The sequence below is a fragment of the Phodopus roborovskii genome, unplaced genomic scaffold (genome assembly GCF_943737965.1).
Source record: "Phodopus roborovskii unplaced genomic scaffold, PHOROB, whole genome shotgun sequence".
NCBI lineage: Eukaryota > Metazoa > Chordata > Mammalia > Rodentia > Cricetidae > Phodopus > Phodopus roborovskii.
This window is the reverse complement of record NW_026126515.1, coordinates 712,673-723,616: the sequence shown is the minus strand read 5'-3', so window position 1 is coordinate 723,616 and position 10,944 is coordinate 712,673. Positions and strand designations below refer to the sequence as shown.

Genomic DNA, 10,944 nt, shown 5'->3' with positions numbered 1-10,944 from the left:
GCCTAGCAGGGAACTGTCTGTCTCTCCCATGCTTGGTTTATAAGCATGCATTACCATGCTTTTTTCTACATAAGTTCTTGGCAGGTTATTAAACTCAGATTCTCAAGCAAACCCTTCAGTAATCTTCCAGCCCACATCTGTTTTATCCTTGTCTCTTCTGTATTTAAAATTCAAGGTATTTAAGAGCAAGGTAGCTGTCTCAGAGGAGATGATTTGTAGGAAACCAGATGTGGCTCATAGGAGAAATTGTCAGGGTCAGGGTCAGTTCAGTAGCCAAGTTCATAGCTGGTTAACATTGAACTGTTCAGCAATTAACTTCCCAGTATCTTGGTGAGGTATAAACTGTACCATTACAGTTGTGCCTATGGAGAAAATGAGTGGCTTATGTAGGGCACAGGTAGAATGAATACAAGGGGAATGATTTCAGAGGCATAATATAATCCTTGAGCACTCGGCACTGCTTTTAGTTTGAATTCTAAGGAAATCCATTTACCTGAAAACACTGGACCAAAGGAATTTCGATTTCTCATGTGGTGTCAGTAAAGCTCTGGTACTTATTGGGCTTGCATCAACTGTCCATAGATTGACAGGTGTGTTCCTTTTGAAATAGGGTCTTATTATGTTCCAAGGTGGTCTGGTACTCTTTTGAGTGCTGGAATTGTAGACATGAACCATCATGTTCAGCTGAGATTTCAGAGGACTTTATGACTTCATGTTAAAAAAGTCAAGATTAAATAGAGGATAAATGTTGGGTTTGGCTAGTAGTGAGCTGGTCCAAAGGGGAAAGATTAAAAAGAAAGCGGGATTGCATCAGGTTGCATATATGTAGTAAAACTTTTTGTTTATGATTTGTTATCTTTGGGAGAAACGAAGTATGTGCCAACAACTTGAATATTCTCAAATCCCTGGCTACCCTAAAGTGAATTTGCTCTCTGAGAAGTTTTGTTTTCCCAGCTGTGAGTTGGCTACTTTTTCTCTTCCTCCTTCCTTCCTTCCACAGGGATTCTCTGTAGCGCTGGAACCTGGAACTCACTCTACAGATCAGGCTGGACTTGCACTCACAGAGATCCACCTGCTTCTGCCTCCTGAGTACTGAGATAAAAGGTGTGCACCATCACTGCCTGGTTGAGTTGGCTATTTTCAGTAGTTTTAGTTTAAAGGCTAGGTGTGGTCGTACTGCCTTTAATCCCAGCGCTTGAGAAGCAGAGGCAGGCAGATCTCTGTGAGTTCCAGGCCAGCCTGGTTTATATAGTGAGTTCCAGTACAGCCAGGACTCTGGAGAAAGACCCTATCTCAAAACAAAACAAAACAAAAAAAGCAAACAAAACAAAACCCAAGTTTCTTGTTTGTTCCAACCAATAAAGAAATAGGACTGATCATCTATGCTATTAAAGGACAATCCATGACAAATTACAGTCCCTTGTATTCTACTCAGAGATTCCAGCAGTGTTGCTTCTGATAAACCCTTGGAAGAGGAGTGGTCTATATGTGTACAAACTTTAGGTAGGAACATAATAAAAGAAAGTATTTATGGCTTCTGATTTGAAATATAGCTTTGTTTTTTATTTTTACAATACAGTGAGCAGTATGACATCTCAAGATAACAAGTGGAGAAACAAGACAGTACAAAGGGAGATAAACAATGAATGCCAGAGTGATTACCTTCATTAAGGATGAATCCATGTTTAATATTTTCCACACATTCACAAAAATTACATTCAAATCATTCCTTAGGCCATGAGAGAAGGAAAACAATCCACACTAGATTTTCATAGAAAGCTAATCTGGATCAGTCTAAATACTAATGTCCTATTTGTTCTGACAGGAAAAATGTAAGAAATGATGGTTCTTTCTTGCTTGAGTTTCCGGAGGACATGTCATTAGCTGATATTGTCTACCGTGTTTCTGAGGGTCTCATGTGGCTGATGGTAACCATGAGCTGCTGGCCCTTCTGCTTCTACTTTCCAAGCTCTGGAAACCCATGCTGGGTTTCTGCAGTGCTGGGGATCTAGCCAGGGCTTTGTGCATGCTAGGCAATACTCTACCAACTGAGCTATGTTCCCGTCAACCCACAACATCATTTCTGAGGCTTCCCCAGCACTGCAGTTTCCAATCAGAACCACAAAGGGATAGAGAATTGAATTGGCCCTAACGCTGTACAATTACAGGTATAACAAGGCTTTTTTTTTTTTTAAAGTTAGCACAGCTTAACTTCTTAACTTTTTACTGTGTAGGGACTATGTTGAGCATTATTGCATTCATAATCACGAGGACTTAGAAAAGTTCAGGATATATACCATCCATCTATGGATATGAGTAAAGTTAGGATCTTACGGACCTTGAGAACCTCAGGGTAAAAGCATCCATGGTGGCATGGCATGTGCCTGAGCACAGGCTCTGCTATGAAGGGCATGTGTTTGGGTCCTGATAGCACATGCCCCACTGTCACGCATGCCACAGACACCACTTAAAATTTACTCAAGTCCAATCATCTTTCTTTTTGTTTTTTTCCTTTCTTTCTTTGAGACAGATTCTCATAAAGTTCAGGCCAGCCTTGAACTCTACATCTTCCTGCCACAGTTTCAGGTGGGCACTAAGTCTCTGTTAGTATTTTCAGTCAGTATGCAGATCACAAAGCTCTACTGACCATAGACTACCTTTCATTCTCGAGGAGAAAAAAACAGTGGAAAACTGAACAGATTTAATTGTTAAGTGCTAAGTAAATTGAGCTTCAATGCTGACAAGGGTGTGAATTTTGCATTTTTCCTGCTGTAAACTGGGAGTGTTCAGAGTTGAGACTGTAGCATTCCTTCCCTCGACCCAATGTTCCTTTTTCCCTAAGGAAAATTGTTTTTAAAATATTTCTAAATAGACACACTTGCCAGCCAACTACAAAAGCCATGCAAAAACTGAACATAAAAAGATATCACAAACTCTCTAATTTGTTCCAATAAGATTATCTAGAAGAGAAATCGGACACAAATGGCACAGACAAGACATTAACAACAACTGCTTATGCTAAGTGACAATTCAGTAAGTATCATTCCAGTGTTTAGCTTTGGGAACATGAAATGCTGTAGCTAAATACAATCAAGACATTCACATTTGAGGTTGGTTGTCACACATTACAGTTTCCTTAAAGGCTTGAAAAGACTACAAGTTTAACTTCCCATGCAGATATGTGGATTCTGCATTTAAAGCTAGAGCTGTAGAAACAGTACAAAAATTCTATTAGTGTCAACATTTAAGATTTAGCAAGCTGTTGTATTCCGGTCCCAATGCAGAGACCATGGTAGGACAAAAACTTGTCTGTACATGCTTAAATAAACTCTCCTCCAATGTCCTTTACTAAATGCTCAATGACTCTTAAGGCTTTCTTCTGATCTTAAAGTTAATTATCATGGTATTCCCTCAGTGTATGTATATAGAATTTTTTGTTTCAATGCTGAAGACTGTTATTAGTCTATTAATTATTAGTATACAGTACAGTAGATTTCCAGTTTGATACTTACATTTACATACATAGCAGTCATAGATAAACTTCTGTACTCTGATAAAAAATGCAGAAACTGTCAAATGTGGTAATCTTTCCGTGGAAATAAAAACTATTTCCATCACAAGGAAGAAATTTCAAAGGTCAACACAGTTTATACGAACTCTTGTATCAGAGAAAGGAATCAAGACTATCAAATCACCACAATTTACTAAAAGAATTAGAAAATTCTATCCTTAAAAATGTCAGCATCTTTTGTACACTTTTAACTACACTAGTGTCTGCTGAGTATGTATTCTCATCCACGAAGTCCAAACTAAAAAGTTGGTTCTTTTTTTATTTTTGTTTTTTTGAGACAGTGTTTCTATGTAGCTCTGGTTGTCCTACAATTCAGGGATCCACCTGTCTCTGCCTCCCAAGTGCTGGGATTTAAGGACATGCCCTATCAGGCCCAGCAAACTTGGAACTTCTGATGGAATGTTTTTTTTTTCAGAATGAAAAGACATACAAATAAATTTACACCTAAAAAAGCCACCCCAAACTAAAGCAGCTCCTTGTTTTTCTTTTTAAGAGAACTGTTTCTGATGACTAAACCAGTTGTTTAAGAAAATACTGTTATTCCCAGTGCACAGAAGCACAGACCCTTCTCCCAATAATCGCACAAAGTCATTTAAGTTAAGTGTTAAATAATGTTAATATTTATAACTCTGTGAGACATGGAGTATTGTGTATATACATAAATGTTTTCTTCATTGACATATGACCAAGAGGCAGAGTCAGGAAGGTAAAAACTAAAGGTTTCTCCAGGATAAATCAGAAATGCTCTGAAGCAAGTTCCCATTTTAAATCTCCAAACAAGCCAAGGATCCCTAAAGCCATGCCCAGAAAATAATAGTGTTGTGTACAAACAGCCTAAGGGACCTTTCTCACTAGTTTGGGATCTACAAATAGGTGAGCTGCTTATCTGTCTCCTTCTCAGCATTGAGGCCATTTTCCTGTTGGTGGTTTGCCAAATAAAGTTCAGCATGATGACACAGAAAAGTAGCTGTTTTCTTCACCTTAGCCAAGTAGATGGCACCCACTGAGGTTCAGTGTCCAGTTTGTTAATGAGCCTAAGCAATTCCTGATAGGCTTTGTCAAGATCTGAATTCACAATTGCAGTGTCAAAGTAGTGGCCATTGTTTTGTTCCATCTCTCTAGTCTTCTCAATGATCTCTCTTAACTCTTCAGGCTGCAATGAAAATAAAATAAACACCGTGAGGCCACACAGAATACAGAATGAGTTAGGAGTGTCACTACATGGCTTTCCTCTTGTCTGTGGTAGACCCAAGAACTCCTTGGCCCACCTTGGCATCAATACTTCAGAACTCCTGTTTGAATCCTGGCTTATTATACCTTCATGTATTTCCATTTTTAGGTTTGAAGAACATGCACAATTACTTTGAATTCCCTAAAAACTTTCATTTTCAAACATTTTTGAAGAAATGGTTCAATAGTTAAGAGCACTATTTGTTCTGGCTGAGGACCCAGGTTCAGTTCTCATGTGACATTTCAAAACCATAGGTAACTCTGTCGTCCCCTTCTGACCTCCTAGGAGACTGTAGACACCTGATACAGACATAAATGCAGACAAAACACCCATACACATAAAAAAATAACAAAACTTAAACAAGTTACATCTTGTATAATATGGAGTCCAACTTTAAGACTATAGAGTAAGTGCCTCTGAAACATTCTTTACATGAGCACTTGCTTCTGCTGGGCCTGGTGGCACACACCTTTAATCTCAGCATTCAGGAGGCAGAGGGTGGTGAGTTTGAGTGCAGTCTGGTCTGCATAGTTTCAAACCACCCAGGGCTACACAGTCAGATGTCTCAAAGACAAGAACAAAAATGCCTTTATGTGTGTGGCAAATTTAGGCAGAATTAACATTATGGGAGAAGTAAAGGATTAATACATTGGGTTATCTTTTGCTAAGAAAATCTTGTTGAAGATTTAATAACATTGGGTTGTTATTCCACTTAATATACTTTAAAACTCAGTTTTCAATGTACAAAAGATTTTTTTTTTTCTTTCTACCTTTCTTTCTTTCTTTCTTTTTTTTTTTTTTGGAGAAGGATCTGGCTGTGTATCCCCTGTCTGGCCTAAAACCTTTTGCCTTCCTACACTAGTATGGGATAACAAGTGTATACCACACTACCACTCTGGGCTCTCCTAAGGACAATTCTGTTTATATTTTATTTAATTTTCTTTCTTTTCCTTTTTTTCCAATGCAGTATTTTTCTACATGGCCCTGGTTATCCTGGAATTCCCTATCTTTGCCTCCTGAGTGCTGGGGTTAAAGGTGTGTGTTGTCAAGACTTACACCACTTGGCCCTATCATGGACAGTTTAAGAACCAAAAGAGTATCCCACCAGAGTCTGAGAAACAATATAAAATGGGCTACTTTAAAATGCTGAGTAAAGAAGTGATATGTAACGGAGATAAGCCAGTAGCAAGGTTATGAACAAAAGTTATTCAGAACCCTACAATAATCAGGCTCATGGTCAAGAAATGAAAACTACCCCAAACCACACTTGTCAGTTGAGATGATTAATTAAACTTCAGACCAAATGTTGAATTCACACATCACTGTATTGGACTCACAAAATGACTTCCACTCAACTGCAACAGGGATACACAGTAAAAGCATGGCTACTCTTCCACAGGTATCTGATTACCATGTTGAAATGCTGTGATTGGGTACCCAAGATGCTTTGTTCACAACAGACTTTATCATTATAACAACACTATGACATTTTTATAAAACCTGAGGATTCAAAGTTTGAGATCAGCTGTTCACAAACTGAAGCATTACTTCATTTTTTACATCATTTACTACGTTATATCTGAATTCTGCCTATGACTCAGATAAAATGTTTTACCTAAAAATTTTATGAACTAAACAAAATTAACCTCTCATCAAAACCTGACATCCAGCACTTCATATCATCTACTCTCAAAGTCCTCTCCCCAAATCCAGGATAGAATCCACAACTGAGAGTACAAGGCACTCAGTGACTGAGGCATTTAGTAACACTGTTACTAAGGCTGGTGTTTACCCACTAGTTATATCATGTGATAAAGTACTATAGGACTGGTCTACAGTTTCAAGCCACCAAGGGCTTTACAGTGAGACCCTGTCTCGAAGACAACATAAATACATACAACACACATACATATAAATGTTAAATGAAATACACTGCCCACTAGCCAGCAAGAGTAGAGCAGACACTTAACAGTGTGGTGACGGGCCATAAAGTAAAATTCAATACATTTCAAAAGATTATCATCTCTTGGGATCCATTCTCTGGTAGTGATGGAACTGTAATTCAGTAATGTAGTCTTTAAAATCACCAAATAGGTGAAAATTAACATTTATAAATAACCTGTGAGTTAAAGACAAAAATGACAGCAGTGCTGGACGTTGGTGGTGCATGCCTATAGAAGGCAGAGGCAGGAGGAACTCTTGAGTTTGAGTCCAGCCTGGTCTACAGAACAAGTTCCAGAACAGGCTCCATAGCAATACAGAGAAACCCTGTCTCGAAAAACAAACAAAAAATCAAAAAAAACCAAAACCAACCAACCAAACAAAAAAAGACAGCAGAAAGTAGAATATTTAAATTGAAAAGACAAGAAAGCAAATCTTGCTATCAGTTTCTAATCAGTTATTCAATTTCTACAGAAAAGCCTGAAGAAGCCTGATGAGATTGTTTTTCATCATCATTAACCTTTTTCTCCCATCCCTTGTTTAGCAATTACTAACTTATGTATCAACAGATTTGTCTAGTCTGGAAATCCTGTATGTATAAATCATATAACCTGTATTCTACTGAGTCCGAATTTTTTTCAATTACCACAGTATTTTTAAGTTTCCCTTGTATTATGCAACAGTACTACATTCTTCTTTATTGTCTGTTTTTTAAGACATAACAGTAAAGTTACAGAAACCAGAGCAGTGAGGATTAGTCTAAGTACAGAATAGAATCCAGAAATAAAAGTGTCAGCACAGTGGCTCAGCAGGTAAACAAATTCACCCAAACCCTTATGGAGAGAATCAACTCCACATGGTTGTCCTCTGACCTCCACATGTGCGCGCGCGCACACACGTACAGTACCAAATAACACTACAAAGACAGACTTTTCAACAGATTGTTGGAACAATTTGATATCCATGTTATTTCAAAAGCAATAAAACTAACTTGTCACATCACACTAAGACCACGACACACAAACTAAAACTAGGAATATTTAAGAAGAAAATGCAGGATAATATATTTACAATTTTTTTAGACATGCCTAAAATTCATTAACTGTAAGAAAATGAAAAAGTGAACTTTACTAACACTGATCATTTCTCTGGCAGAGTGTTATGGCACATGGTTGCAGTCCCAGGACTTGGAAGGCAGAGAAAGGCAGGAGGATTGACAGCTCCATTTCTCCATGAGCTACATAGCAAGATCCCGTTTTAAAATTAAAACCAAAGCAAACAAAAACTTACTCCTTATCACCAAAAGATGAAGCTAAAAAAAAAAAAAGACAGCTAGACATGGTGTGCCTTTAATCCCCAACACACAGGAAGCACAAGTAGGTGGGTCTCTATGAGTTCAAGACCACCCTGGTCTACATAGCAAGTTTCAGGGTACTGAGACCCATCTTGAAAACAAAGAAACAAAGGACCAAACAAAACAGAATACAGAGATCTGGAGAAAATAACTGAAATATATAAATGTGCCAAGGGACTACCAATATAGCTCAGTGGGTAAAAAGTGCTAGCAATCTGTAAAGGAGGAAGGAGAGAACCAATGTCACAAAGTTAACTTCTAACTTTAACATTCACATCATAGCACACATGTACCCACTTACATAAATGTACACATACACACACACACACACACACAGTAAAAAATAATGCTAAACAAATACAAAACCAACCCAACTTTTAAAAAATGACAAGGTAGCTGGGCGTTGGTGGCACATGCCTTTAATCCCAGTACACGGGATGCAGAGGCAGGCAGATCTCTCTCTCTTTCTCTCTCTGAGTGGAGGGCAGCTTGGTCTACAGAGTGAGTTCCAGGACAGGCTCCAAAGTCACAGAGAAACCCTATCTTGAAAATCCTCCCCCCAAAAAACAAAACAAAACAAAAAAACCAAACAGGCTTGAGGCCTTCACAGAAGAATATGCTTGAATGCCCACATGAAAATATTTCATTATTCATCAGGAAATGCAGATGGAAACCATATATAACATGGACTCCTCAATTCATTCAGCAAAGATCTAAAATAATCTAGAACTCTTTTTTTTTCCTTTCTGTTCCAGAGCATGCTTGAATATGAAGAGAAGAAAAACCAAAACAAAGTTTGGATAAAAAGAAGACAGTTCTGGAACTCTGCAAATGTGGAATAGTTAAGGAGAAAAGTGGGTGATTGCAAAGGCTTTCCTGAGCCCTTTGGAGTGGGGAGGAGGCAGCAATATAATCACCTTGGAAATGTCAGAACTTACGGAGATTAGAGTTTTAAGGAATTCTAGAGGTTCTCATAGATCCAGGGTTAGTGGAAAGAGATATTGGGTGGGGGTAGGGGTGAGTCAAGAGCAGCCCTCCTATTTGGAGAGCAGCTGCCATGGTTCAGCCAGCTGTAGCTGTGGCACTCTGGGGGCCAAGTGACATAGAAAGAATAATAAGCTTGATAGCTGATGCTGATACAGCATCTCAGCTCCAGGAGATTAGAGGAGGGTGGTTTCTTGCTTGACGTCAGTGGAATGATGTAGCACTGTGATAGGTTTACCTTTGGATTCTTGCCCTCTTTGGCTAATAGGGCCCGAAGTCTTTCTTGGGAAGGTGGTGCAATGAAGATGATATATGGTTTCAGATCTGAATTCCGGAGAGTCTTCAAAGACTGTAAAGATATTTGGGTTTTAAAAAATAACTCTTATCATTAAATTACTTCTCAATAATATATATTAAGATGCCTATCAATGTTTTCAAACATTTCATCATAAATTATTCATTATACCTCGAGACAGCATCTTCATTCACTGAAAAACTATATAAATATAAATTCATATATATTATGTTAGTCTATTGTTCTATATACTAAAGTAGAGGTAAAAGACATTGAAGGGTTTACAACTGTATGATAATAAATCATGTGGATTATAACAGGCACATTAAAATTCATTTTTGAGGAATCAGAATCCAGGTAGTTGACTTTCTAGGTGAAGGTACTAAAAAGCATCACTTCCTATCCACAGGCCAAACACACCCAAGGTAGAGCAGACTGTGTGTAGTGAGAGACTGTGTTAACACGCTCTATCATGGCATTATGTGCACACTCAAGCTGAAGTACTCTAACAAGCAGTATTATACAGACATGCCCTTTCTTAGGTGAAGAAACATTAATATGCTAAACTATTTGAAGTCTTATGGTAATATCTGTTAATCCAAATAAAGAATACCAAAAGAAGTTTAAAAGTTTCCTTAAATAAAATGTGAATAAAATAGCACAAACCTAGTGCCTCTGCCCTCTAAAAACCCAGACAGACCCAAATTGAACAAAAAAAACCAATCACTATTTTAGGAAGCCATTTAAGAATCAACTTCTGTCTGTGTACATCCACTTAATGCCACTGGTTTTGTAGCTTGAGTTAATATCAGCAACAGATTTGGCCACATTTATTAAAGTTCTATGTTAAAGCTGAATCATTTATAAAAAACAAAACACTTCCATAGCAAACACAATCTTTAAAACCCCAATTTTCTAAAGGTAATGTTTAAATAGGAATCTAAGAGGCACTGGCTAGTAATTTTAAGTTTGGGTCTCTCTGTCAAAATTTTCTAATTTTTCTCAGAAAAGGTAGAGTCTTATGGTCAGTACTAAAGTTAACTTTATTTTAAGTTTCAAAAATATATACATGTTGAAAGTGAAAGATTTAGCTACATGTTTGGTTTTACAAAAAAAAAAAAAAAAAAAAAAAAAAAAAGGAAAACTGGCATGAGAACTTTAATCTTTTGTTCTTGGACCCAAAATCAGTTTTTACTAGATTAGTTCACAGAACATGCCCTCAAGTTCAACACTCTAAAACACAATTCTAGTTCACCTGTGTTCGAAGACTTAAAAGACATATTTTGCCAGAGTTGATCACTTGTCGTACAGAATCAATGCTGGTTCCATACAAATTTTTCTCAAATTCACCATGTTCAATGAACTTGCCAGCTGCTATATCTGCTTCAAATGTTTGCCGTGAAACAAAGTGGTAATCTCTACCAGCTACTTCATGGTCTCGTCTATTCCGAGTTGTATCTAAGCAAACAAAATCAGATAAAAGTAATAAACACAAGGGGCTCCAGGGAAGGATAGGAGGTTAAGAGTATATTTAGTTACCTTGATCCATTTTGTTTATACTGTAAAAC

At 37.6% G+C, this 10,944-nt stretch overlaps 1 protein-coding gene across 2 annotated transcripts in view; it reads right to left on the bottom strand.

The window, feature by feature from the left end:
- Positions 1 to 4,162: 4,162 nt before the first annotated feature.
- The window catches only part of Pals1 (protein associated with LIN7 1, MAGUK p55 family member), a 70,950-nt gene continuing 64,168 nt past the window's right edge, over positions 4,163 to 10,944 (bottom strand). For both annotated transcript variants that reach the window (XM_051196187.1, XM_051196188.1), the window contains exons 13-15: positions 10,632 to 10,834; positions 9,320 to 9,430; positions 4,163 to 4,724 (exon numbers count right to left, since the gene is read on the bottom strand). In XM_051196187.1, the coding sequence (XP_051052144.1) occupies positions 4,548 to 4,724; positions 9,320 to 9,430; positions 10,632 to 10,834 (491 nt within the window). In that variant the 3' untranslated portion in view covers positions 4,163 to 4,547. The remainder of the gene's footprint in view (positions 4,725 to 9,319; positions 9,431 to 10,631; positions 10,835 to 10,944) is intronic.